General features: G+C 36.9%; 3 protein-coding genes across 5 annotated transcripts; 2 read left to right on the top strand and 1 right to left on the bottom strand.

Moving 5' to 3' along the window:
- Positions 1-9,444: 9,444 nt before the first annotated feature.
- Positions 9,445-16,877, top strand: LOC104236688 (protein STRUBBELIG-RECEPTOR FAMILY 6-like). 3 transcript variants are annotated; one of them, XM_009790669.2, is made up of 17 exons: positions 9,445-9,528; positions 9,847-9,913; positions 11,073-11,205; positions 11,317-11,388; positions 11,473-11,538; positions 11,625-11,696; positions 11,793-11,864; positions 12,186-12,257; positions 12,340-12,405; positions 12,520-12,579; positions 12,677-12,972; positions 13,680-13,966; positions 14,475-14,740; positions 15,463-15,595; positions 16,072-16,208; positions 16,317-16,473; positions 16,571-16,877. In XM_009790669.2, exons 2-17 carry the CDS (start codon positions 9,850-9,852, stop codon positions 16,712-16,714), a joined length of 2,097 nt encoding a protein of 698 aa, XP_009788971.1. In that variant the 5' UTR covers positions 9,445-9,528; positions 9,847-9,849; the 3' UTR covers positions 16,715-16,877. The 3 variants fall into 3 exon arrangements, with proteins under 3 accessions (XP_009788971.1, XP_009788970.1, XP_009788969.1); XM_009790668.2 differs by lacking the exon at positions 9,445-9,528 and adding an exon at positions 9,592-9,738; XM_009790667.2 differs by lacking the exon at positions 9,445-9,528 and having other exon boundaries at positions 9,745-9,913.
- Positions 16,878-17,303: 426 nt separating this feature from the next.
- Positions 17,304-26,668, bottom strand: LOC104236687 (26S proteasome regulatory subunit 7 homolog A-like). Its single transcript, XM_009790666.2, has 10 exons — positions 26,472-26,668; positions 26,271-26,352; positions 25,455-25,546; positions 25,297-25,374; positions 24,787-24,848; positions 23,019-23,163; positions 22,687-22,905; positions 22,424-22,605; positions 21,506-21,681; positions 17,304-17,809 (listed from the first exon to the last, which is right to left on the bottom strand). Exons 1-10 carry the CDS (start codon positions 26,565-26,567, stop codon positions 17,652-17,654), a joined length of 1,290 nt encoding a protein of 429 aa, XP_009788968.1. The 5' UTR covers positions 26,568-26,668; the 3' UTR covers positions 17,304-17,651.
- On the top strand, positions 19,234-20,811 carry LOC104236686 (uncharacterized). Its single transcript, XM_009790665.2, has 3 exons — positions 19,234-20,350; positions 20,438-20,556; positions 20,646-20,811. The coding sequence occupies exons 1-2, from the start codon at positions 19,796-19,798 to the stop codon at positions 20,501-20,503; spliced, it is 621 nt and encodes a 206-aa protein (XP_009788967.1). The 5' UTR covers positions 19,234-19,795; the 3' UTR covers positions 20,504-20,556; positions 20,646-20,811.
- Positions 26,669-26,898: the final 230 nt, after the last annotated feature.

The following is a 26,898-nucleotide window of genomic DNA, read 5'->3' as shown; positions in this document are numbered from 1 at the left end:
TCTAAAATTTACGAATTTTGTTTGTTCCTAAAACAGCGCTTCTAAGAAAGCAAACTAGGAATTACAATATAGAACAATTAACAAGATTACAACTCAACTATGGATATACATAAGACTTCATTTAGAAACTGATCCTTAGTGGAGTTGTCTTCTTGTTCTTGACATACCAGTGATTTTAATGTCGGATCGATGTTTCTTCTTCTTGAAAGAATATCACTAAATGCACAAATCCTGGCATGTCTTGCACCAGGTTGTTTTATCACAAAAGATATCACAATAGGTAGTAATGTCAGCTCGTGGTGTACTTTTTCCCAAAGAGAAGTGACTACTACACTGTCTGCACAGCCACTACTGGGCAGTTGCGTTCCAGCTGGATAGTGGACTTTGTACTTCTATCAGAACCCACCAACGGACTAGGTCCTCGTTGTGTTTCGCTTCTGTAATAGTTACCAGATGGTCACTTTCTTCTGTCACATTCCAGCTGTGTACTTGACTTGTACTTCTGTCAGAGAACCTATAGGGAGTAGGTCCCTGTTGTGTTCCTCTTTATATAGATTACGTATAGTCACTGACTTCTTTGTGCCGGAGAACTCTAAGAGACCGGGGCACTAGGTCCCTGTGATGTTCCTCTCTGTGATCGTTTAGTTCCTTCCTGTTTCTGAATTGTTCATATGAGATGTATAACCTGCGCGACAAGGTTCTCTATCTAGTTCTTCATAATAAGTTTGTTAGATCATCAAAACATAAGAAGTATAAGGCTAAGACATTGAAAACCCATCAAAAGTAGCGAGAGTGTTCGAAGCAGCTTTTACCCGAGAAGGTCGGGATCGATTTCCATAGGGAGCTAGAAAGGGGAATTGGGTTTAATTGCACTTCTAATCATAGTCGGTCTCTTGATTACTTCTAATTTTATGCTAATAAGATTCTAAATTAAGCTAAGAGTAAGATACTTGAAAGGTTGTCTAAATAGTTAAGAAGGCACTAGGGAAGTGACTTTCTCCTAGGTGGATACTTGATGGGTTCTCGAGTCTAAGGCTAGGTTGTCATGTTGGAGATTACGATATAACCAATGCACTAAACTTCTCACTCTATACATCTCGGTAGTTTGAGTGATTTTGCCCTAATTGACTTTCTCAAGATCAATTGGGTATGATAATTTGTGCAAGCAATTAAGGTTCAAGTAGGGTATTACTATCTCTAGGTTTAACCCTTTAATCGGGGCTATCAATCTCTTGAATATGCCTCAATTCCTCGTTGGACTAATTTTCCTGGACTCAAGTTCTCTTTCTCAAGAAGAACCCAAGTCAAATAGGCACAAATTAGTATTTGCAACCACTAATTCAACATAGAAACCACAAATTAGTCCAAATAACAAACACCCATAGACATTCAAGCCTTAAAACTCAAGACCCATCAAATACCCACACTAGGGTTGAGCCACAACCCTAGATAATGGGTCTAGCTACTCATGATAATAGAAGAAAACTAAAAAATAGATGAAGATAAACCCATAATATTTAATTACAAGCTAATACTAGAAGATTCAATGATAAAACTACTCTAAAATTACTCAAAAAGGGTAAGGAACACTGTTCACGAGCGCAGCTGAGCGTTAAATTACAACTGATGACCTAAAAATGGAAAATAAACTATTTATACTAGGCCGAATTTTCTGGACAAAAATACCTCGACGGGTGTAGTGCGGTCTGCACAAAATCGAGTGCGGCCGCGGTGAGGCTTTTGGCTTCAAATATCTGCTCTCTGAACTTGGCCACTGGGGGCCGCATAAAATGCACCACGACCGCAATGGCTTTAATTGCGGTCCGCACAAAAAGGATCGTGGACCGCATTGGTGTCACCCTCAAAATTCCCAACTCTCTGAACTCCAGCTTTGCGGACCGTATAATATCGAGTGCGGCCACGGTGAGGCTAATGTAGTTCGTACAAACTGCTTTGCAGTCGCATTACTTGAATGTCCGAAATAGGCACCTCTTTGAACTTCCTCACTACGGACCGCACTAAATAGAGTGCGGCCGCATTGGACCTGTTGCACTATGCTTGGACTTGTTCTTGGTACTTGTGCATGTTTCACTCCTTTTTGAGCTGATTTTGACTAATTGTCACCTTTTTTACCAAACCATGCAAACAAGTACAACATGTAAGCCTTTGGGACTATTTTGTAAACATTTTTAATCAAAACTCAAGTAAGAAGGAGTGTAAAATGAAACATATTCCCTAGTTATCAACAATCACAAAGTTACAACTCAACTAAGGACAACAATATGCTAACTTTAGGAAGTGGTCTGTAGTTGCGTTCAACTTTGTTCTTCAAGCTCGTGAGGATTGATTTCTCTATTTTTGCAAAAATGCTTGAATGAGAAACTGAAACATTCAAGTGATGTTTTAATATAAACTTATTGTTGGTACACCTTGATCATATCACTTGAAATGATGTGAGCACTTTAGTTAGTCAAGGAATGAGTGGGCGCTGGAAACAGTGCAGTGAGGCAGAAACAGTGCAGGCAGTCACTTTATTTCCAGCTGTTTCCAATTGACTTTGTACTGCTATGAGAGAACCACAAGGGTATCAGGTCCTTATTTAGTTTCCTAGCTCCCGAAGATGTAGCAGTTCACCTTTAGCTAGAATCCGTTAAATGCAGTGTAGTCCAAGTGAGTTAGGTTCCCTATCTGGTCCTTGACATTAAGTTTGTTAGATCATCAAAACATAAGGCAAAGATATTGAAAACCTATCACAGTCTCTTATTTATTTATTCTATTAATTTGCAGGATTTGTATTAGGCAGTTCAGGAATATCTTCCTGAATGTGAGCATACAATGTGTACAAGACATATTCTAGCTAACTGACAATAGAAATGGAAGTGTATTAAGAGAAGAAATGGATTTTGGAGTTGTGCAAGGTCAACTTATGAAGCCGAACTTAAAACAAACTTGGACAATCTAAGTAAGCTAGGTCACAAGATCTGTGAAGACTTGGTAAATTATAATCCTGAGAAATTGAGCAAAGCAATGTTCAGAACTTCTTTCAAGTGTGACAGTATGGATAATAATATGGATGAAAGCTTCAATGCTTGGGTTTTGGGTCCTAGGTACAAGACAATCAATAGCATGCTTGAAAAAAGTAGAACAAAGGTAATGAATAAGTTCACTAGAATAAGGGTCTTTGCAGATACTTGGAATGAAGGCATATCCCCAATGGCAATGATGGTATTAGTTACAAATGTGGAGAGGTCAATAAAGTACATAATACATTGAAATAATGATTTTGGGTGTGAAGTTAAGGGGGCTACAGGGATTAAGCACTTTGTCAAGTTGACTGAGAGAGTGTGTAGTTGCAGAGCATGGCAACTGAAAGGGATACCTTGTGCACATGGTGTAGCAGCAATTCATCACAAAAGACTTAATCCACTTGACTTCATTTTCGAGTTGTACAAGAAGGATACCTACCTAAAGCTTATTCTCATTTTATACAGCCAGTACCATATATGAAGATGTGGCTTGAGTCAACAAATGCAAAGGTTGAACCACCTCCTGTTAGAATAATGCTTGGAAGGCCCACAAAAAAAAAGAAGGTTGGGGAGATAATAAGCAGTGGAAAGCTTACAAAGAGAGAACATCAATGAGTTGCTCACTTTGTAAGTCCACATCTCATAATAGAAGATCATGTCCAAATAAACCTCAAAGCACTTTACAGGTACTTTTTTTCCACTTCATAGTACATTATTTAGTTGTTACTTTACGGTTGTTTACTTGCTAAGTTAAAGTGACAATCATTAGTTGTTTTTTGTTTGTTTGTATCAGTTTGAATCACTTTGAATGAGTTATGTCTGTTAGTTTGAATCAGTTTGTATCAGCATTCTATCTGTTAGTTTCTGTTAGTTGTATTAACAGATTCTATCTGTTAGTTTATGTTAGTTGTATCAGCTGTTAGTTTATGTTAGTTGTATCAGCTATTTGAGACTGTTAGAAAAAGTTAGTTGTATCGGCTGTTAGTTTCTGTTAGCTCCACTTAATTTTACTTCTGTTAGCATCTGTTATTTTACCTTTGTTAGCTTCTGTTATTTTAGCTTCTGTTAGTTTATGTTTCACTAGGTAGTTTCTATTAGTTGGTATTAGATTGTATCAGTCTGATGAACACTAATGTCACGCCCCAAACTTGAAGAGGCGTGGCCGACACCCGGTGCCATACTCGGTCCGAGTGTACCACTTTGTAACTGTGAACTCTAGAGGGGTAACCCTCAACTTAGAGGTAAACATATCCAAAAGCTGATATATATAATTTTTCAAGCTGATGAAGCCACCATGAACATCTACTGATATACAAAATATACATAACTCGTCTACAAGCCTTTAGAGATAACAAACGGTATCATGGCAAGACTCTATTGGGCAACCTTTGATAAAATGGTAGGTTACATACCGAGCCTACTATGGCCAAGCGCCTATGAGCAAGCCAAGAAAGGCCGAGATACAGAGCCTAGTATGGTCGAGCGCCTATGAGCGAGCCTACTACGGCAGAGCAGTTACATGTTTCGAACTTTATAGGGTCGAACAACTATTTTGCTTATTATATTGAGAAAGTTGAGTCACTATCAGCAGGTAAGTATATTTCTAGATCATCGTTGACTCCCAGTTACTTTCAGTTATTATATTATCAGTTTAGTTTTGGCTTTTAGTTATTCTATTACCTTACATACTCGGTACATTATTTCATACTGACGTCCCATTCTTGGGGATGCTGCACTTCATGCATGCAGGTTCAGATAGACAGCCTGGTAGACCTACTCTGTAGGTGTTGTCCATGATCAGCTTGATTGGTAAGCTCCACGTCCTTCGGAGTTGTCAGCTCTAGGGTTGAGTACATATTGTGTGTGTGTGTGTGTGTGTCTATATATATATATATATATATATATATATATATATATATATATATATATATATATATATTATAGGTAGGTCGGGGCCATGTTCCGACCACAGTACATCCTTTAGTAGAGGCTTGTATATATCCTGTCAGTTAGTGAAGTATGTTGGGCTTGTAGGCATTGTATATATATTTTTGTTGGTTTGTCAACTGTAGTAGTTATGACAGCCTTGTCGGCCCAGTTTATATTGATGTTTAGTCAGAGCTAGTTTCCTTTCGGTTTTATATTTTGTTCATAAATTGTCTTGCAATGTGGCCCTGTGGTTAATGGATGACATTGTATGTTTAGAGTCCCTTAGTCGCAAGTTGGTACGCTAGGTTAAGTGAGGCATCGGATGCCGGTCTCGCCCCCAGGTTCGAGGCGTGATAACTAAGTTCTGTTAGTTTGGATCAACAGCCTTACAAAGTTATGTATGTTATTTCTGTTTCTGTTTATGCAAAGGGAGTGGCTCACTCACAAAAATTAACCTCTAAGAAGATATCAAAGGCTGACTCACAAGCATCTACTAGTAAGAAGAATGCCAATACTAAGGGTGGTAAAGGAAGAGGCAATAGCGAGATGGTGCAGAACTCACAAACCTCAGATGTGCAGCAATCTCAAGTTTCAAATGTGCAGCATTCTCAGGTTTTAGATGTGCAGCAATCTCAGGCAAGCATCAGAGGTGCTCTTACTGCATTTAAGAGGCCAAGGGTGGTGGGACTGGAGTATTTGTCAGCAAAAGTGGATATACATATGTTGAGGTAATGAGCAGTTTGGTATGCTAGTTTTGAGGTTGCTGGTTAATCTCTCTTGTTTGATATCTGTTTTTTTTCACTTTGTTTTCAGTAAGGGAGGTCTGTTAGCAGGGTAATCAATAGTGGAAGCAACAATGGAGCAGTTGAAAGTTCAACTATAGTGACTGGTGATCTTTGTTATAAACCAAGTAAAGACCTGGAATGGAAGGGAAAACAAACAATCATAACTAGACAACTTCAACACATAAGTGCTTTATTATAATATTTAAGGTCAAAATCACTAAAAGCTAATAAAAAACTAGAGGTGTTTGACCTTCGGCACTACTCTATTATGGTTAGGAACTGATGTATGTTGATACTCTGATTGTGGTTTGGATAATATTTTGTGGTGCAAGTTATGATGTAAACTATTAAACTTGTTTTACTTCTATGCTTTTGGGATGCAAGTTGTAATGCAAAACTGATTAATTATAGGCCTTTGAGCTCTAATACAATGTGTTATTTCTAGCTTTCAGTGTGGTCGTGCAACAGAAAATACACTAACTACTAAAGACTTCCATGTGTTATTTCTAGCTTTCAATGCATGCCCAGTTTTCAAAATGACTGGACAGTGGCAATCTCCTATCTTGTGTGTGGTTTGACTTTCAATTTTGGAAAGGCAGGTACTCATATTGGTTGTATGTATAAGGAAGAAATTATTGTTAACAAGGATTGGATTGATCACACGAAGCACAAATGCCAGCAACACAACAATACATGGAGGACACAATCAACAAACAAAATGCCACAGAACCTTTAATTCTAGATACAACAAACAAACTGCCACAACTTCAATACAAAAATAAGGTTCATGGTTACACAACACCTCCTAGCATTTGAACAGCCAAAAATACACATTGAAATATAAACTAATAATAAACAACATTTTCAAATTTTTTTCCTTCTTCAATTCAGCCTCAAGTTCCAGTTTATCCTTATGTAAGCCAAGAATTAAAACCTTTGATTGGCCAGGAAATTCTGGATCATACCACTGAAAAAACCCACAAGACACACGATCCTAAGCTTGAAAATTTTAACCAGACCAGTATAAATAAAATGAAATCTTAGCCATAATATATCACATAACATATGACGATTTGAAAGATGATTACCCCATAGTATTTACATCCAAAAATGCGTCTTCCTGGGTTAGCGTTTGTCGTTGACGGTCTCAAAGAAGCAGGCTTCCCACAACCACAAAAGACATTAAACTTCATGTTCTATAAATACGTGAAAGGGTATTCCTTATTTCAAATAAATTTGGATAAGAATGAAGGATGGATAAAACGAGAAAGATAATAAATAAACTCAATAATAACAACAGAGAGAGAATTTCAAATGGATTAAGGTGAAAAATGGAGAAGAACGTTAAAAAATTAGAGAAGAAAGATGTAAAAAAAGGACTATTAGTTGTTAGTTGTCGTAAGGTGGACTCATTTTAATGGTCATTGTCACCCTTCATGCGCTCTTATGCTACTTATTTCACATAATATGCCACATAAGCGACGGGTTTTTATTATGAAGGGGGATATAGTTCAGGGGGTTTTCGGGGACACTCGATAGTTTAGGTAGGAAACTGACAAATTAGCTATAAGAATAGCAGCCCATTCATTATATTGTATTGGGGAGAAATTAAAAAATAGCCAGATTTACAACTGGTCGTTCAAAAATAGCCCAGTTTCAAAAGTAATCAAAATTTAGCCACTTTTCATGTAAAGATAAATCTAAGCGAAAACACTGTTCAAAACCCGAAAAATATGCCAGTATATTATACTAGAGTTCCAGCATAAGTATGTTTGAACTCCAACATATTATACTGGAGTTTCAGGATAAGTATGCTGGAACTTCAACATAATATGGAGTTCCAACATAAGTAAACTAGAACTCCAGCATAATATACTGGAGTTTCAGCAAGTATAATTGTCCAGTATAATACACTGGAGTTTGGAGCACCGGTGCTCCAGTCTCCAGTATATTATACTGGGGTCAGCAAAGTATACCGGTCCAGCATAATATGCTGGAGTTCATACACAGGTGCACCGAACTCTAGTATATTATGTTGGACCGGTTTCTGTTGCAGCAAAATAGTGACTATTTTTCATTGACTTCGTAAATGCTGGCTATTTTTGAATGATCAGTCCGAAAACTGGTTATACCGTGCTATTTTTACGATTGTATTGTACGTGCCAAGAATGCATGTGCAAACATGATTGATTGCTCGGGGAGTCATACTTTCCAAATGCAAGACATCTGTCTACCTGTAGGCACTTTAATTATTAATTATTACAATTAAATTATCATATAACGAGTAAGTATTCGAGCTAACTACAGTGCTACTATTTCTTCCAGGAATTATAAACGGCTTTTACCTAATATTTTTTAAACAGAGTAAAAAAGAAAAACCAGTAGAATGCACTGCCCCAAAAAGGATTTTCTATTTTTTCAATCAGCAGCGACAATAGGATTACTTTTCGCTTTCCACTTCAGTATGTATGATTGATTAAAATTTAGGAACTTGTCAATCATGCCAACGTAAATTTAAGAAGAAATTAGAGTGAGGTGGGTGGGGGTAATCATTTATCAATTTGTTAATTACTCTGTGTTTTGCTTTTACATTCCAATTTTTATCGTAAGCAGTACCCATAATTTAAGTCTCTAACACATAACTCGTTTGGTACGAGGGATAAGGAATAATTAATCTCGAGATTAAATTTGAAATGAATTTATCTTATATTTGGTTGAGATAAAATTGTAGTATAACTAATTCCGGAGTTGTAGTGTTTTTTATCCCTATGAAAGGATAGAATACCTAATCCCAAAATAACTAATCTCAAAATAATTAATCATGAGATAACTTATTTCCCAACTAAACGACCCTTAGTTACTTTTCTTTTTACTATCCAAGCCTTCCTTCTTCCATCTTAGGAGTAGTTTTTTCCGTTACTAAGCAGAAGTCAAATTTAAAGCCAGAAATTCTACTAAAGAAGTTTAACTTTTATTACTATATAAACTTTTTTTTATTTTTTATTTTTTATTTTAAAAGGATTCTAATTTTTTTCTATTACATTTTATAATTTTTGAATGAAGGAAATTCCCTTTCCTTACATGTGGACTCTCATTCACCATAGTGTCAGTGTCATGTGGATACTTTCATTACATGTGGACATTCTCATTCAGTCAGAGGCGGAGCCATGATTTATTTTAAAGTTTAAGATAGCAATATAAAGTATTAGTAACTGGTTCTAATTTTTTATTTTATTTTCTTCCTCTCGTTGTTTTAGAAATAAAAGTCCAATAACATTTTAACCCTAGAATAAATGGATTGATCGGGAAAAAAAATCTTTAATATTGAGGAGCAAATATGAGTTAGTCCACTCATGATAAAGGCATATTTAGTGCTAAAGTCAAATTGAAGGTAAATTGTTTCTATTTTTCATAGTTGACAAGTATATTTGAATCAATCCACTAAGATAAGTAAATATTTGAAATCAAATTCAAAATAAAGACAAATTTACTCTATTTTCCAGCGTGGAGAGGCATTTTTGGCCCTTTCCCCTTCTTTTTACTGTCCAAGGTTCCTTCGATTAGTTCTTTCCGCTATTAAGCAGAATTCAAATTTAAAGCCAAAAGTTCTACTAAAAAAGTTTTAACTTTTATCACTATATAAAAAGTATTCTATATGTTGGAAGGATTCTAAAGTGTGTATATATATATATTTTAAATTTTTTCTTTTGATCTTATTACACAATAGTATAACTTTCGGATAAAGGAAATTTCCTTTCCTTACACCATAGTGTCCGTACTATGCTCAGGTGTCTCTAAATACACAATCTGATTTTAGTCATACGGATCTACAATTAAATATCTTTAATAGAATAATTATACTGTAAATAAAGGAAAAAACGAGAATGGTTAAAAAAAGTCTTGTGATTTTGGAATCTTGTAGCAGTAGCTGAATAGTGACTGCTACTGGCAGCTTTTCTTTGAAATGGCTACTCACAAAAACATCAATCCCTTTACATGTTTGACCCTTTTCTTCTTTTATCTTTCACTAATTATATGTTACTACTATAACCATTCACTCAACTAGTGTTGTTAGTGGTGAGTGAAAGATGAGGTTTTTGCTACAGGTAATGGTGGTGGCGGTGGCACTGTTCTTCAGCTCGGCCAATGGTACTGAAACAGATCCATCTGATGGTTAGTCCCTTAATTCTTACTGCTTTTATCGTTCTCTTAATTTATCTCTCTGTGTTTTTCAGTGTGTGTCATATAAAGAAATAGATTTGAAGTAATTAGTAAAGGTTCCATTTTTCTCGTTCCTAAGGTGAATTTTAGCTGATAGTGGACTCGAGAACAGTTGCAAATAGATTAGTTACAATGGCTAAATACATATGCTGGAATGGGCAAACACCAAAATCTCTTTTGTTGGGTCGAGCAATAACATACCCAGTGTATTCCAACAAGTGGGGGTTTGGGGAGGATAGTGTGTACGCAAATCTTACTCCTACTCCGTACAAGTGGAAAGGTTGTTTTACATAGACCTTTTGTTTGGAGGGTCGAATGAAATAGAAAGAGGAAGCTCTCTTGCATTAGAAATTAAGAAAAAAGAAAGAGTATCTGAAATTGAATATGAGAAAGAATATTTGAAAGTTGAAGTTCTCTTGGTAAAAGTATTTTGAAGTGAAAAATCATTATTTCACTTGAAATACTCAAACAAAATTTTTAACAGCATTTCATATACTGATTGAAATATTATTTATGGCCATAAAGCTATCCCAACCGAATTTGTGATTTGAGTCATAGGTGGTGTAGTAGTTGTTGTATTCAATCTTGTCCTCACTTAATAGAAAAGATCAATTTTTGCACAATAAGTTTCTTTCATAAAAATTGAAGTCTGGAAAAAGGGTGCCTTCTTATGGGAAACTTGTGGTTTGTAAATTTGGAGCTTACACGCTCTAAATTGGTTTGTTTATTTACTATTTTCGGCATTATATAAGCAATTACTGGAAAATTGAAGTCTGGAAGGGGACGCGGGGGGGGGGGGGGGGGAGCACAAAAGAACAATGAGTTTGAAGTTGATCAAAGACTTGACAAAGCTATGTAATTTACTTTTGGATTGCTGCTGATCCAAAGAGTTTCACAGTAATGGTTTTGTTAAGTTGCTCACCACTTTGTACCATGCTGGTCAAGGTGTTGTTGCTGCACATTCTTTTAATAGTTTGTCCTATGTAAAATCCTTCTCTCGAGCTGTTCTCACTTTTCAGTTCATATGTATCTATTTTTTTATCATTAAATTCCTTTAACAGTCTATGTCTTGACTTCAAAATAATCTAGTTGGCGGCACTTTGATTTTCAGCATCTGTTCTGAGAGTCCTGTATACCAGCTTAAACTCACCAGCACAGCTGAAAAAATGGAGTGCCAATGGGGGTGATCCTTGTGGAGAGTCCTGGACAGGCATTACCTGCTCGGGCAATAGAGTAACTGAAATGTGGGGTTCAATTTCCCTTTTTATCATCATCTATCATGCTGTTTCAACCTCTTTAAATTATTGACTTGGTGTGCTCTGATGATTAGTTTCTTTTTGGTTTTTTTCCTTCAGCAAGATATCAGGTCTTGCACTCTCGGGTTCAATGGGGTTCCAACTAGATAGTCTAAAATCTGTGACCAATTTGTAAGATGAATGCCCTTCATTTGTTCCTTATTAATTGGATTTATGTTGAATTCTTGAATGCGGTAATCTCTGGTAATGTTGCAGTGACATAAGCAATAACAATATGGGGAGCCAGTTACCTTTCCAGCTTCCTCCAAATGTACAAAGATTGTATGTGTGATTATTTGCTTATCTTCCTCCGTTCCTAGTTCTATTTTCTTTCTCTTATCTTTCTTAAAACTTGCCTTGCAATGCAGAAACCTCGCTGCTAGTGGTTTTAGTGGTGGCCTCCCATATTCCATTTCACAGATGACCTCCCTACAGTACTTGTAAGTGAAATGTTTAAAGTTTGATATTTGTTTAAAATTAAGATACTTGGTCCTCTTCATTCTCGACGGGTATCAACGTTCTATCTCTGGTTGTAGAAATGTCAGTCACAATCAAATTCAAGGATCAGTGACTGTCGCGTTTGATTCGCTCTCTGCTCTCAACACATTGTAAGGCCTATTCCTCTCCTGTCATTTCATCAGAATTTTGGTATTGCCTTTATGACCTGAATGAGAGTAGTTTTCTGTTCTCAAATGCATTCATGGAAGTACACTTATTCTATTATTTAAGTTGTTGTCTCTATTTGAGAAAGAGGTTTAGACACATGTTGTTTCCTTTCCCACATTACTGCAGAGAAGGGAATCATGTCTTTCGTCTGATTGCAGAATTATTAAGTTATGCCAATTCAGCTAGTTTGCTACTTGTATTTGGCTTGTTCTTACCATATCATTCTCTGTCACATAGTTTTGATTGATTTTTTAATGTTTCAGGGATTTTTCTTTTAATTCTATGACGGGTAATCTTCCTCAAAGCTTCCAGTTACTAACTAGTGTGAATAAAATGTAAGAGAAGAGTTGTTATACTTCGTGTTTCTGTTTCCTGAGCTTCCTCCAAAGATGGAAGTTTCATTGTTGTATTATGCAGGTATTTGCAGAACAATCAGTTTACAGGAACTATTGACGTCCTCGCCAATCTTCCCCTTGGAGATCTGTAAGTTCTGTGTCCCAAATATGTGTAGATGTTATGGCTGATACCTATATCTCAGTTCTAGAATTTGAGTTAAATCCATTAGTTGAAAATCACGCTAATTCCTTCATGCTTTAGGAATGTTGAGAATAACCAATTTACTGGCTGGATTCCTAATCAGCTGAAAGGGATAGTGCAGTGAGTGTCTCAGATTCCAATAATTATTATTCATCTTTACAACTTCTTTGGGGGTTCTTTCTAATTTTTATCCATATTTATGAATCTTTCATAACAGATCAAATGGTAATTCGTGGAGCTCAGGAACTGCACCCCCTCCTCCACCTGGCACACCTGCAAACAACCCCAATGGAAATCGCAAATCCAGAGGGAACGGCAGCAATTCGGGCAGTGATGGCGGTGGTAAACCAGGTATAGGGGGTGGAGGTGTTGCAGGCATAGTGATATCCATTCTAGTTGTTGGAGCAATAGTAGCATTCTTTATTATCAAGAAAAGATCAAGAAGGTCGTCCACAGACATAGAAAAACTTGATAATCAGCCATTTGCTCCTCTTACTTCACAGGAAGTACAAGGTACTTTGCTTTAACAATTCTTGATTTTGTAAGAAATGTCTTGAATGTTCTCTCAACTATTTCTCATGGAGCAATAATAATCAATTATGATATTACTATGGAAAATGATGCCTAAGCCTCCATGCTTAGCTTGTTAATGGTTTATAAACCATGCAAGTAGTATCAAAATTTTGCTAGGGATTGTCGTTGATACAAAAGGACGCAGCAAAACAACAAATTTATCATCAAAGTGTCAAAACAGTATGGATTAGAAGGTCAAACTGATCTTTTGGAGGATGTCCTAAATTACCTGGTGCTTTTAAAGCTTATGATTGTTTTGACGAATTAACATCAGCTACCTTTGATGGTTTAACTTCCTGGAAAATATGTTTTTTAAGGATATAGTTGACCCGAAGAACTCGTGCTTCAGGTTGTAACTTTCAGCACAGTGAAGGAATTATCTTCAGGTGCATAGTTGGGAAGTTGCTTTCTCCTTTTTAATCCATTGAATGCCCCAAATTGAATCTTACAATACAAGTTCCTTCCACTTGCAACTTCATCAGTAATTTTCTGGTTCTTGCTTATATCGTTCATGCCTTATTTCAATTTCAATTTCAATGTTGTCATGGAATCTGAGTTGGAGCTTTTATTTGGTTATGTCTAACATTTTCATTGTTATGTTTCTTTTGTTGCTAAATTTCCTACTCGTCGTCTGTTTTTGGCTGCAGAGACGAAACCTTATCAAACCTCCTCCACAATAAGCATGAAGACATTTGAAACTCCCACTGCCATAAATCTAAGACCTCCACCTATTGAGCGCCTTAAGTCCTTTGATGAGGTTGACATATCACCGAAGCCCATTGTTCCTCCCAAGAAAATTAATACAGATCAAATAAAGGCTACACAGTATTCAATTGCAGACCTACAGATGGCTACTGATAGCTTCAACATTGAAAACCTTATTGGCGAGGGATCAATTGGGCGTGTTTATTGCGCGCAGTTTGATGATGGCAAAGTAATACTTCTCTCTATGAATACCCATAATAAAATCTTTTTTTCTTTCTTATGATTATAAGGTGATTTACCGATGCTAACACATGTTTAAGCAAGATGGTATTAAATGGTAGAGAAATATCTGATCAGAAAAACTACGTAGTTAGAAAAATGTGATAGAACTTCACTTCTTGAAGACTTTTGTTGTTCTGTTTGAAGCCATCGGTATCTGTGCTTATATAAGTTGTCCACACCCCCATAAGAGGGATATGAATTCTCTCTTATATTACAAACCAAAAGATGATCTCTATCTTATCAAAAATTAGAAAGTATTTATTTCCTATGATTATTTATTTTGAAGGTGCTTTAGTGATGCTTATGAATCAAACTTACATTTAAAAAGAAGTTTGATGAGAAAAACAACAATTTAAAGAAAGTTTACAAGGAAAAAAAAACTTCATTTGTTGACTAATTTTGTTTGGTTTGATTTATGCTCATGTGTTTTCTTTCTGTTATTTGAAATGTTGTAGGTTCTTGCTGTGAAGAAAATTAATTTGTCTGCTCTCCAGAATCCCGAAGATTTTCTCAATATAGTTTCTGAGATATCCCAGCTGCATCATCCAACTATAACTGAGCTGGTTGGTTACTGTTCAGAGCATGGACAGCACTTGCTGGTTTATGAATTCCATAAAAATGGTTCTCTGCATGATTTCCTACATCTGTCAGATGAGGAGAGCAAGCCACTAGCATGGAATAGCCGAGTCAAGATTGCACTTGGTGCAGCACGAGCACTAGAGTGAGTATTCGCAATTTTCAGAATTATTTTATGCTATACTATAAAACTCATGGAATGTGCAGCAATGCTACGTTATCCTTCTTGTTTTTTTGAAGGCTAATTACTAGTTGACATAAATCTTTTGTTATCTATAGCCAAAATTTACAGAAAAGGGGATTATGTGAAAGTCAACACCAAGCACTTAGTCGTGAGTCATGATGAACTTTACCAGTGGATCCATAGTATTATTGCATTTGGAAATCAAACTTGTTAGACTAAAAAGACCACTATAGATTTTTGGTCTTTCTTAAACATTGATGACCAGTAAGTTAACGTGAAGAAGAGTTCATTATTCCATTTAGTTAGAGTTTGATTTGCTAAATATGCTGGTCTTGCCAATAGAAAGCTGATCAAAACTTTATACTCCCTCCATTTCATTTTATGTGTCGGTCTAGGCACGAAGTTTAAGAAAGAAAGGAAAACTTTTTGGAACTTGTGGTATTAAACTTGCAATGACATTTATGTGGCTATAAAAGCATGTCATTAAGGGTAAAATCTAAAGTTTCAAGTCAAAATGTTTCCAAATGTAGAAAGGTCTTAATCTTATTGGAACTGACTAAAGAGGAAATACTGCCACATAAAATGAAACAGGGTGATAATAAATTTCCAACTTATGTGATTTCCACATCTCTTAATTTTCATGAGCAAGTTTCTTCACTAGCTAATATAAGCATCCTTTGCAGGTATCTGCATGAAGTTTGTTCACCATCATTGGTTCATAAAAACATTAAATCTGCAAATATTTTACTTGATATGGAACTCAATCCTCATCTATCAGATTCTGGATTAGCAATCCTTATTGATGATGCAGATCAGGTAGTGTTGAGCACCTTACTTTATGCATAGTCGCAAAGTATTTTGGTGGATTTGATATATAAGCATGCACATATGTGCGCATGTATATATATATTTTATAGGCATGTTTTGACATACTATTAGCTGCTTATGTGTCCTTTTCAAAGAGGTAAGAAATATCGACAAATCACGTGGCTGAAACGTCATTTGCTTCAGGGAAGTTTGTACTTTGTGCACAAACCATTAGAACATGGAATCTTTTACAAGTGTCTCTATGGTTCATAGATTCGGGCCGAAAGAGAAATTGTCACGTAGAAAACAGAAACTTTATTCAAGTCTTGGGCGTGAAATTCTGCAGTAGAATCTTATGAAGGAACACTTTACCATTTAACTGAGTCTTTTAATGGTTCCTGGTGCTTTATCTCTTGCTCCTCTACTATTCAATTGGTAGAAATTTTAGCTGTTTGTTCTTCCTAAAAGCTTCCCGATATTTGTAGGCACGAAACCATAATACAGGATCTGGATATGGTGCACCTGAGGGAGCTATGTATGGGCAATGCACCATAAAAAGTGATGTATACAGCTTTGGAGTTGTTATGTTGGAACTTCTTACCGGACGAAAACCTTTTGATAGGTAATGTAACTTAGTCACCATGATACTGTGGCAAATTACTTGAAAACAAATAGGAAGAAATTCAGATGGTATCAACTTTCTTGATCAATGTCTATGCTCTTGATGCAGTGAGAGACCAAGATCAGAACAATCTTTAGTTAGATGGGCAACACCTCAACTCCATGATATTGATGCCTTGGCTAAGATGGTTGATCCAGCGCTCAAAGGGCTCTATCCGGTTAAATCTATTTCCCGCTTTGCTGATGTAATTGCTCTTTGTGTTCAGGTAATATTTTGTATAGACAGTGAGCTGAATTCATAAATCTGCTGTGTTTATCAAGAACTTGGACATTATCTCAATGTCCTGTATGCTATTGTTGCAGCCTGAGCCTGAGTTCCGGCCACCTATGTCAGAAGTGGTTGAAGCCTTAGTTCGGCTAGTTCAACGAGCAAATATGAGCAAGAGAACATTTAGTCTTGATCGGAGTTCAAGGGGTGAAACAGATGCTCAAGACAACCAACCTTAGTTCCGATGTAATATAGCCTTTTCTATGAAATGTCTCTTTATTCTTTGCTGTTTATGGGATATAATGTTCTGCTGATCTGTTCAGCAAGATCTTGTTGATTGCATTGCATTGTACCACTGCTAGACACTAAAATTTGTTCATAGTGCATATTTAATTTTCATGACATGAATGAGTTGGTGTACCTTTGTTTCCAAATAATTTGGGAGACAATCTAGTCAGAAGTGTATAATAGACATCTGAACAGAATAAGTGCCACTTTTAGCAGAAACTGAAACTCGAAAGGGTCCATTTAGCGGCATTAAAGTTCTTGCCAAAAGTGGAAAGAGGCACTAGCATAGACAATCTTGGGAGCCAGCCAATATATTGCATCGCAGTCTTTCCTAAAAGTGCACCCAAAGAGTTGGGTCATGGGTTTTATATGTTTCCATCATAGACATTTGTCAGCATAGTAGCAACTTTATTGAAGAAATGGAGGACAACCCTGACTGCTCGCTTCCTGCATTTTTGCTTTTTCTCGTAACATAGTAATGACACAATCTTTCGTGAACTATATAATAAGAAGCAATAATTCAAATAACAGTGAATCATCTTCATGAAATGATAACATGTGGATAACCTTGTGACTCCTGCAGAAATCAATGCATTATCCAACATCTAACTAGTAAACGTAACATATCTCATGTGTACAAAATTAAGAAACTGAAGCTATCACAAACTTTAGCTTCGCACAACGAGCAAACACCAACTTATCAGGAATTGCAACGCGAAAACACTGCTGATCCTGTTTTTTACCCCAGCAGTAAACAGCACACCGGCTAAATATTCCTAAGATTCAATTACAGGAAACAAGAATGCTCAATTACCAAACAGTGTTATACCATTCCTGTCAGTGCCCCGTTTTCCTTTCTCAAGGAAGCAAAAAATAAAAGTAGCTCGATCAATTGTAGACCATGTACTTTGGCGTCGCACTGAATTTCTGATACCCTTTGATAACTTTGTTGACAGCATCTAAAAAGTCTTTCTCTGTAACAGTCTTCCTTCTTGCTCGAATAGCATACATTCCAGCCTCCGTGCACACACTCCTTATATCGGCTCCTGTAATTTAAGATTGAAAATATTTATTTGTAGAGGTTAAATTTGGCTAACATATTACCCAGGCATGGTAAGCGATATTTAAGTAGTTGACAATTAGGTTGATAAATAAAAAACAGAACATGGTTTAAATTGGATTGTGAAACAAATTTGATTCTTGAAACTATATACTACAGATTTTTTAATGTGCTGAAGATTTTGACAGATACTAAATAGAACGTTGGCCGACGCAGGGTTCAGGAAAGCGCCCGCTTCCTCGCTTTAAGCGAGAAGCGAAGCGGAGCGGGAGGCTGGTCGCTACTCCAATTAAAAGCGGCTCAGGTATAGATAAGCGCCCGCTTCTCTCTAAAAAGCAAGAAGCAGTGAAGCGGAGCGAAGTGGTCGCTTTTTTAATTAAAAGACCTAAAGTCTTTTTTCAATTAAAAGACCAAATCGCTGACTTCTGTTCCAGTAGTTTCTTCGACTTCTTCAGCAGCAAACTAGGGTTCTAAACCAGCGATTTCATCCTCACTAAAACCAGCAATTTCTTCAAGCAAACTAGGGTTCTTCTTTTCTTCTTCAACATTACAACAGCAGCTTTCAAGTTTCAACAGGTATATGTTTTGCTTTTGCACTTTTTATTTTCATTCTTCTTTTTCTTTTTCTTTTTCTTTTTCTTTCTAAACGTCCAAAAAGCGTCGAAATGCTGGCGAATTTTTTGCAGAAAAATTCTGCCCAAATTCTACCCAGTTTCTGCCCAATTATATATCTTTTATTCTTAGTTCTTATTACCTTTCTTATGTGTTATGTAGTTGTTCTTTTAATGGCGCCAAAAGAAGAAAGGAAAGACCCGACTTGGGCTTACTCTGCAAGAGTTAGCGAGACCAACAAGATGGCCATTAGATGTCTTTTTTGTGATAAGATTACAAATGGAGGAATCTATCGTCAAAAAGCGCATCTAATCGGTGGTGATCCAAATGTCGCATCTTGTCCTAAAGTTCCGGGGCATGTGAAGGAAGAAGTGAAAGCATACCTTCAAAAAAAGAAAGAGTTAAAGACTTAAATGATTCATGAACAAGAACTTTATAATCTTGATGATGATGATGATGAAACAAAAGAAGGTGACGATGCTTCGTCGCTTCCACCAAAATCACAAAAGCGGGGAAGGATGCTTCCACCAATGTCTTCTAGTTGTGGATCTACGGGCAAGACCAAAGGTCCTATGGATTGTTACTTCCCGCAAAAATTTGGAGATAAGGGAGGAAAAAGTGGTAATCCTCAAGTTGATGCCAAAGCGATTTTGAGGGACCGTGCAGTTACCTTTTTTGCATGGTGGATGTATGAGCAGGTCTTCCTTTTAATTGTGTTAATTATACTGACACTTTTGCTGCTTTTATTGATGTCGTAGGCCAATATGGCCCAGGAATGAAGCCTCCAATTTATTATGAAGTTAGTGGGCCATATCTAAAAAAGGAGGTGGCAGAGGTGAACAAAATCGTGGAGGAGCACAAAGTAGAATGGAACAAGTTTGGTCGTTCCATTATGATGGATAAGTAGACGGCGAGAAATGGAAAAATGATCATCAATATCTTGGTGAATTCTCCTAAGGGAAGCCTGTTTCTTGAGTCCGTTGATGCAAGCGACTCTTCGACTGATTCAACCACAATGTACTCCTTGTTCAAGAGTACAATAGACTCTATTGGAGCAGAAAATATTGTTCAAGTTGTCACGGACAACGCCAGTGAAAATGATAAAGCTGGTGATATGATGTCTGCTTACTACCCGCATATCTATTGGACTCCGTGTGCAGCACATTCTGTTAATTTGATCTTCGGTGATATTTTCAAGGAAAGACCCTTTCAGTACTGTCTTTAATCAAGCAATTAGGGTGCATTCCTATATTGTTCAAAGGCCTTTGTTATTGAACATGATGAAGAGATTCACTAAACAAAGAAGCTTGGTGAAACCTGCAAAGACAAGATTTGCTACTGTTTCTTGACTTTGGCTAGGATGTATGAGCAAAAAAGCAATTTGAAGAAGTTGTTTGTTTCAGATGAGTATACTAGCAGTGCCTATGGAAGGGAAGCTCGAGGGAGAGAATCTGCAGATATTATATTTTCTCCTTCATTCTGGAACAATGTGGTTCATGCATTGAAGATTGGTGGTCCTTTAGTTAAAGTGCTTCGCTTGGTGGATGGGGAGCAAAGGTCACCAATGGGCTACCTGTGCGAAGCAATTGATAGGGCAAATGAGGCTATTCAAGCCTCTTTTAGTGATCAAGGAAAATACAAAAAAGTCTTTGAGATCATAGATAAAAGGTGGGATAGTAAGCTTCATCGCCCTTTGCATGCAGCTGGACTTGTTTTGAACCCGGAACTGTTTTATGACAATGAAGAGAGGATTCTAGGAGATGAACCTTTGTGGAATGGATACTATGAATGTATTGAAAAGTTGATACCTAAAGAATCCGTGCAAGATAAAATCACAGAGCAATTTAGTATTTATAGGAATGCTGAGCAACTTTTTGGAAAATGGCCATTAGACAAAGAAAGACGAAGTCACCAGGTGAGCGAGTGCTTATATGTTGTTTTATAGTTAATAAGTTATTTCTTTATCAATATTATGTTTTGAAAATTTGTTCTACTTCTACAGTTGAATGGTGGAAGCAATATGGTCATTCCACTCCAGATTTACAAAAGTTTGCCATCAAGGTTCTAAGTCTAACATGTAGCTCATCCGGGTGTGAAAGGAATTAGAGCGTGTTTGAGCATGTAAGAACTAATAAGAAAGATTTAGTATATTGAGATAATTAAATTATATCTCAATTGTCCTAATCTTACTAATTACTTATTATTTGCAGATTCATACCAAAAAGAGGAACAAACTAACCTTGAAGCGTCTCAATGATCTAGTCTTCATTAAGTACAATAGAACATTGAGGCGTCGTTACAACGCTCGCAATGTAATTGATCCAATTAGTTTGGACAACATCGATGATGCTAATGAATGGCTAACTGGAGTCCCGGAAGATCAAGCAGATGAAGAAGTATTTGAGGATACTTCTGATTTCACTTGGGGTGATGTTGCGAGGCGCGTGGAATTGGGGAGAGGATTTATGGTTTGAGGGGGAGTACCTCAACTTCAAGTTCATGGAAGGGACTTTGTCCCTAGTTGACGAAGAAGATGAAGTTGAAGAAGATGACGAGCAATATAATAATGATAGTGGAATACAAGAATTTGACAATCTTGTAGAAGAATAGGATGCTCATTTTGTGCTTAAATTGATGCTACTCTTTAGTTTTTTAATTGAAGTATTGAACATTTGCTTACAATTACATGTGTTGTCTATGCCGTATTTATTTTAATTTTTTTTTTAAAATTCTGCTTCACTTAAAAAAAGCGGGTGCTTCGCTTCTCACTTCTCGCTTTTCGTGAAATGGGGGTTGTCGCTTTTCCTCGCTTCACGCTATTTTTAACACTGGGCCGACGAGTATGACATGTGTTCTTTTCTTTTCTTTCTTTTGACAAGGTAAGTGTGACATGGTATAACTTGAGCTGTTAGGAGAGTAGATGTTTTCTTGTGCTGACTGAAAAAGAAATGCAAGTATTCGGAGTCGGCCAGAGCAGTTAAATCAACATGTGCATAAGTCAAATAACAGCTACAACTACATCAAATAAATTTAATATGCTACTCATGGAGCAATGTAAACGAGAGGTTACCAGTAGAGTTTGGACAAAGACGGGCTAGAAGTTCAAATCGAATGTCACGCTCACAGTTCATCGTCCGCGTATGAATCTTAAATATCTGTGTCCTACTCTCTAGATCAGGCAGACCAAACTCAACTTTGCGATCCAGTCTCCCAGGACGCAATAATGCAGGATCAAGTGTATCAGGTCTGAAGATAATAGGAAAATGGAGTTATAACTTGAGCAAGAGGATATCAAGCTGTTCAATAGTATTTTAGCTATCAAAATCAATGAACTGAAATCACTTGTTACTAGTTACTACCATAAATCAACTTCAAACAAATGGAAACAATTCCGACCTCCAATTCCAGAAGAGCAAGAGAAGAGGACCGGAAATCCCCTCCGCAAGAGAGGAGTTATATTATATATCAGTCAGAACCACAAGGAACCTTGTAAGATTCATTCAGTAAGATGTGACCTTTCACTGCCAAATATCATATTAAAAGCTCAACTTGAAAATCTACACAAAAATAATGGACTTTTGGAGTGCAAGAAAATCATATATTTGAGGTGAGAGTCCATAAATATGAGAAAAGAAGAAAGCAGCAGATTTTGCTAAAGAGAAAGTAAAAGACAAAAAGTAAGCATATACCACCCACCGAGCTGTTTCACCAATAGCTGCATAATTACCCAAAGTATCCCAGAGTCTAGAACCCACAAGAGAAACTAGATGTATATACTGAGAAATAGTCTCTCGTTCCTAGTTTCTTTTTGGTGCAATCATGAGATTCCAGTTTGTATAGAAGATCGAGTATAATAACGGAGAATCTACTCTTCGGTATAGTGCTTGTATATGGAGATTTCCCCACTATTAATAATATTATTTAACTTTATAAAATAAACTAGATGTATGTACCAAAAACAACAGTTTCAACATAAGTCAAACTTAACCTATTGGTTGCCATGAGAACTTTAATATTCCCTCGGGCATCAAATCCATCAAGTTGGTTCACAATTTCAAGCATAGTTCGCTGAACCTCATTGTCTCCGCCTACACCATCATCAAATCGTGCACCTCCAATGGCATCCACTTCATCAAAAAACACAATGCAGGCCTTCTTGGAGCGTGCCATCTGCCATATGAAATCACTAGTCAGTAATCAATGCTACAAGAAGAACTCCCATTAGAATTTGACAGCAAGAGCGCATCTGACCTGGAACAGTTCACGCACCATCCTAGCCCCCTCGCCAACGTATTTCTGAACCAGCTCACTACCAATAACACGAATGAAGCATGCATCAGTTCGATTAGCTACTGCTCTGGCAAGCAGTGTTTTTCCAGTACCAGGAGGACCATAGCAGAGAACACCCTTCGGGGGATCAATTCCAAGTTTCACAAACTTTTCTGGGTGAAGCATGGGAAGCTCAACAACCTGTTGTTAAAAATCAAAATTTCCATGTCAAAAAGAAAGAATTCCAAGCAGCGGGATCAAGTCAGATACAAAAAAACCAATAACACAACCGAAGCATGTACAATCATGAGTACCTCTCGCATTTTTTCAATTTGCTCCTTGCATCCACCAACGTCATTGTATGTCACGTCCGGTTTCTCCTCAACTGTCATCATTGTAACGCTTGGATCAATTTTGGGAGGCAATGGAATCTGGATTTGATATTTATTCCTGTCAACTCTGCAATAATAATAAAACATGGTTAAGATTTACAAAAGAGGCAAGAGCTTGGACTTGTTGGTATCTTCCATACAGAAGATTTTCTGTTTAAAATACTTTGTTCTGCCTAAAAAGTTCACGAATCCTAAACTAGGCATAACCAACACAAAATGAAGGCAACACACCACAAGGCTTGACATGCTAACGTTGCAGAAAAGATATAAACGCAATGAAGTTCTATAACCAGCCATAACAAAAACGCAATGAAGTTCTATAACCAGCCATAACAAAAAGTGTACTTCATACTACATTTAATTAAGTGAAAATGAAAAATATAAACCGGTGTTATCAAAGGCGCAAAGCGCAAAAAAACTCCAAGGTCTGTTGGGGCTTTAAGCGCAAAGCGCAAATAAAGTGTGGGCTTTAATGAAGAAAGACACAAATGGAGAAAAACCTAAGTTGCTCGGACTCGGGTGTGGGTATCCGATACGGGGATGGATCCGAGTATCGAATTCGGCAAAATCTAAATTTTAAGATTCGGGGGTGCGGATCTGGATATGGATACGGGTGCGGGGATTCGGCTAATAAAAAATAGAGCTATAAAAATATTGTAAATTTTGAGAGATATACTGTGAAAAACTTACATGAATATTGTAGAATTCAATCTTTCATTCTCCAAGATGGACATTATTCTTTCATTCTCCTAGATTTGTTTTAGTTTTTATTTTGAGAAATCAAAATCTCAATTTTTCTCCCAAGTTTGTTGATGGTCTCCGGTCACAGTGTCCGAAGTCAGTTGACCGAATCCGGGACGTATCCCGCTCCCGTCCTCGTCTCGTATCGGGACAGGGACGGCACCAAAATCGAGAGTCCGCGCAACTTAGAGAAAAACTACAAATATATGTTTAGTCCAAGAATAATATCTATAAGCATGACTACCAAATATATGCACAAAGAAATTGAAGAAAATTTACGATAAAGTAAAATATCAATTATTTAGTGTCGCCTCTTTACGCTCATTGGCAAGGAAAAGTATGCCTTACATCCTTGATGACTACACTGAAGCGCCCGCTAAGCGAGGTGAAGCGCTCAACATGTTTTAAGCCTCGCTTTAGGGCTTAAGCGCGCCTTTGATAACACTGATATAAATAAGATAAATGCTTGCTAAATCTACAAGCCTTCTCCAACCATTCATTAGAAGATAATTACTCCACAACAACTCACACGCCAAAGTGGCATATGAGCGAACAAATATAAGTGTTGCAAAAGTTCTTTTATTGTCTGCAGGATGACAGCAAGCGATAGCTAGATGCTCCAAATCATTCTGATTTGTAGTTGATGAATCCTTACAAACATGTCTATAGGTTCTCTATCTTGGTACATTTCTTATATACCGGAAGCTTTCACATCAAATAAAGTATTACTGTATCAGAAAAAAGGTCCATTAACAAAATGCGCTGAGATCTTAATGTTATAACCCCCACCCCCTATTCCACGAGCCCATTATCTAGAAACCATCCTGTGTAATAGAATGAGTGTTATTATTTCAAGGAAATTATCATCCCGCCATACTCAGAACTGAAATTGCTTAAGATTGCAACTTCAGGAGGGGTAGGGAGGGAGAGAGAGAAAAGAAGAATCTACCCGACTCGCATGCCTTCTTCTATATCAGTTGGAGAAACTTTATCTCCCAGTCCAACAACAAACTGCAGATACAAAATGAGCGCAGTCAAATAAGTTATTTGTCGTCCTTCATGGAAGGCTATCGAACACACGATGTTGTGTAACTTCTATCATTTCTAAACATCATAACCAATAAATTCAAACCAAAAGAAGAAGGGTTAAACACCCTTCAGGCTAAAGACAAAACTTGTGAGAACATGTCCATTTCTTTAATCAATGTAGTTTCTAAGCTGAAAAAGACGAACTATAGGGCAAATAAGTCTTCTAATGTCATAGTAGTCAACTCTTTTCATATATCAACCATAGGTAAATTACCAATATATCTCCAAATTAGCAGGCTTCAAACTTCTTACTTATGTCTTGCTAACCCAAAAAGGAATAACAATGTGCCACAACTTAAGTCACACCTTCACAAACTGAAGTACATTACGACCGAAAGCAATGCCGTATGTGAAAGCCATGAGAACATACCTTTGCTATTTGCTTGACATTTATCATGTATTTTGCATCTTCTGTATTGGGACTAATTATCTTCGTACACCTAGCCACCTGCTCGAAAGGTTTAGTTATAGCTTGAAGGAATTTGACTAAATACAAGACCATGCATCTTTATTCTCATAAAACCACACCTGAAGAGGTTGCTCCTCCTGCATCATCTGTTTATCAGAAACAAGATCCCATTGACTTGGGGCAGCTAACCCAGTGTCAGACTCCTTAATACCTGCAATGAGTTGAAGACAGCCATATAATTAAGGAATATCCAAGAAAATAGTAACAAGAAACACATTACACATTCTGACAAATTAAAAAGGAAATAAAAAGATCCTTCTGTTTCCTTTACTCTCGTATCTAACCCTCTCCTACCTTCAAAAACAAATAGTCTCTCTATCCCATTTTATATGATGGTGTTTCCTTCTGAAAATTGTCTACGTGTGACCGACAGGTCACGGTTTCGACCCGTGGAAGTAGCCATTAATGCTTTCATTAGGGTAGACTGTCTACATCACACCCCTTGGGGTGCGGCCTTTCCCCCAACCTTGCGTGAATGCGGGAGACTTTGTGCATCGGGCTACCCTTCCCTTTTCTTGTTAGTCTGTTCTAAAAAGAATGATACATTTCTATATCTGGAAACAATTTAACTTTGAATTTTTTAGTTTACCCTTAATGAGATGATTAAAACACAAGTTTCAACATTTTCTTTGTTAAACTCTATGCCCAGTCAAACATCATTACATAAATTGGGACGGATGAGTATAAATAAATACATAAACAAACAAACAATTAAAACCTCGATCTTTTGCAGTAAACATTGCTGCATTATTACTTTGCCCTAACCCATCCTTAAATAGATAGGAACTTAAGGTGGAAAAGATAAAATATATACATATATAGGTAACACAAATTCAAACATTAAGAACTAGAATCAAAGACATAGAAAATCGTACCACACAAATCATTAATCTTTTTGGACATTTCCTTGAGTTCCTTTTCAACTTTCTTTATGCTTGTCGAATAGGGTCCCAAACCCTGCATAAATAATTTCCAAATACTTAGTAAAATTTCATCTCAATCTTAAGGAAATTCGTGATATTTCCCCAATAGCTGGCAATTAAACATGAATTATAGGAAAGACAAAGAAGAGTTACATAAGTCTTGAGAAGAGCAATATCATCTTCATCGAGAGGGGGAGGGTTCTTCTCGTCCTTTATCTCATCCTCCACATCCGCTGCTGTTGGTGCCATTGATTTTCGAGATGCACAGAAATGGAAGTTTCAGCTGATTGTCTACTCAGAGCAGTCCTTTTGTCAAACCCAGGAACGGGCCGTCTAATGCACCTGCTAGGTGGCCGTTTAGTCGGGGGAGTGCAAAAATAGCCACTTTTAAGGGCAATACTTAAAATCATATCCATACGTAAAAATGGCGTGTGGTAGCCACTAAATAAGGTGGTGTTTATTTTTTATCCACCAATTCTAATGCTGAGTAAAAATGGCCACTACTCTATTAAAATTAATATGAACAGATATTTTTACCCTTCCTTCTATTTCTTTTATTCCCAAACCCTTCCTTTATACG

This window comes from Nicotiana sylvestris, chromosome 10 (assembly GCF_000393655.2).
Source record: "Nicotiana sylvestris chromosome 10, ASM39365v2, whole genome shotgun sequence".
In the NCBI taxonomy this organism is placed as follows: domain Eukaryota; kingdom Viridiplantae; phylum Streptophyta; class Magnoliopsida; order Solanales; family Solanaceae; genus Nicotiana; species Nicotiana sylvestris.
Note: the sequence above shows the minus strand (reverse complement) of the source record. Positions and strands in the feature narration are given on the sequence as shown.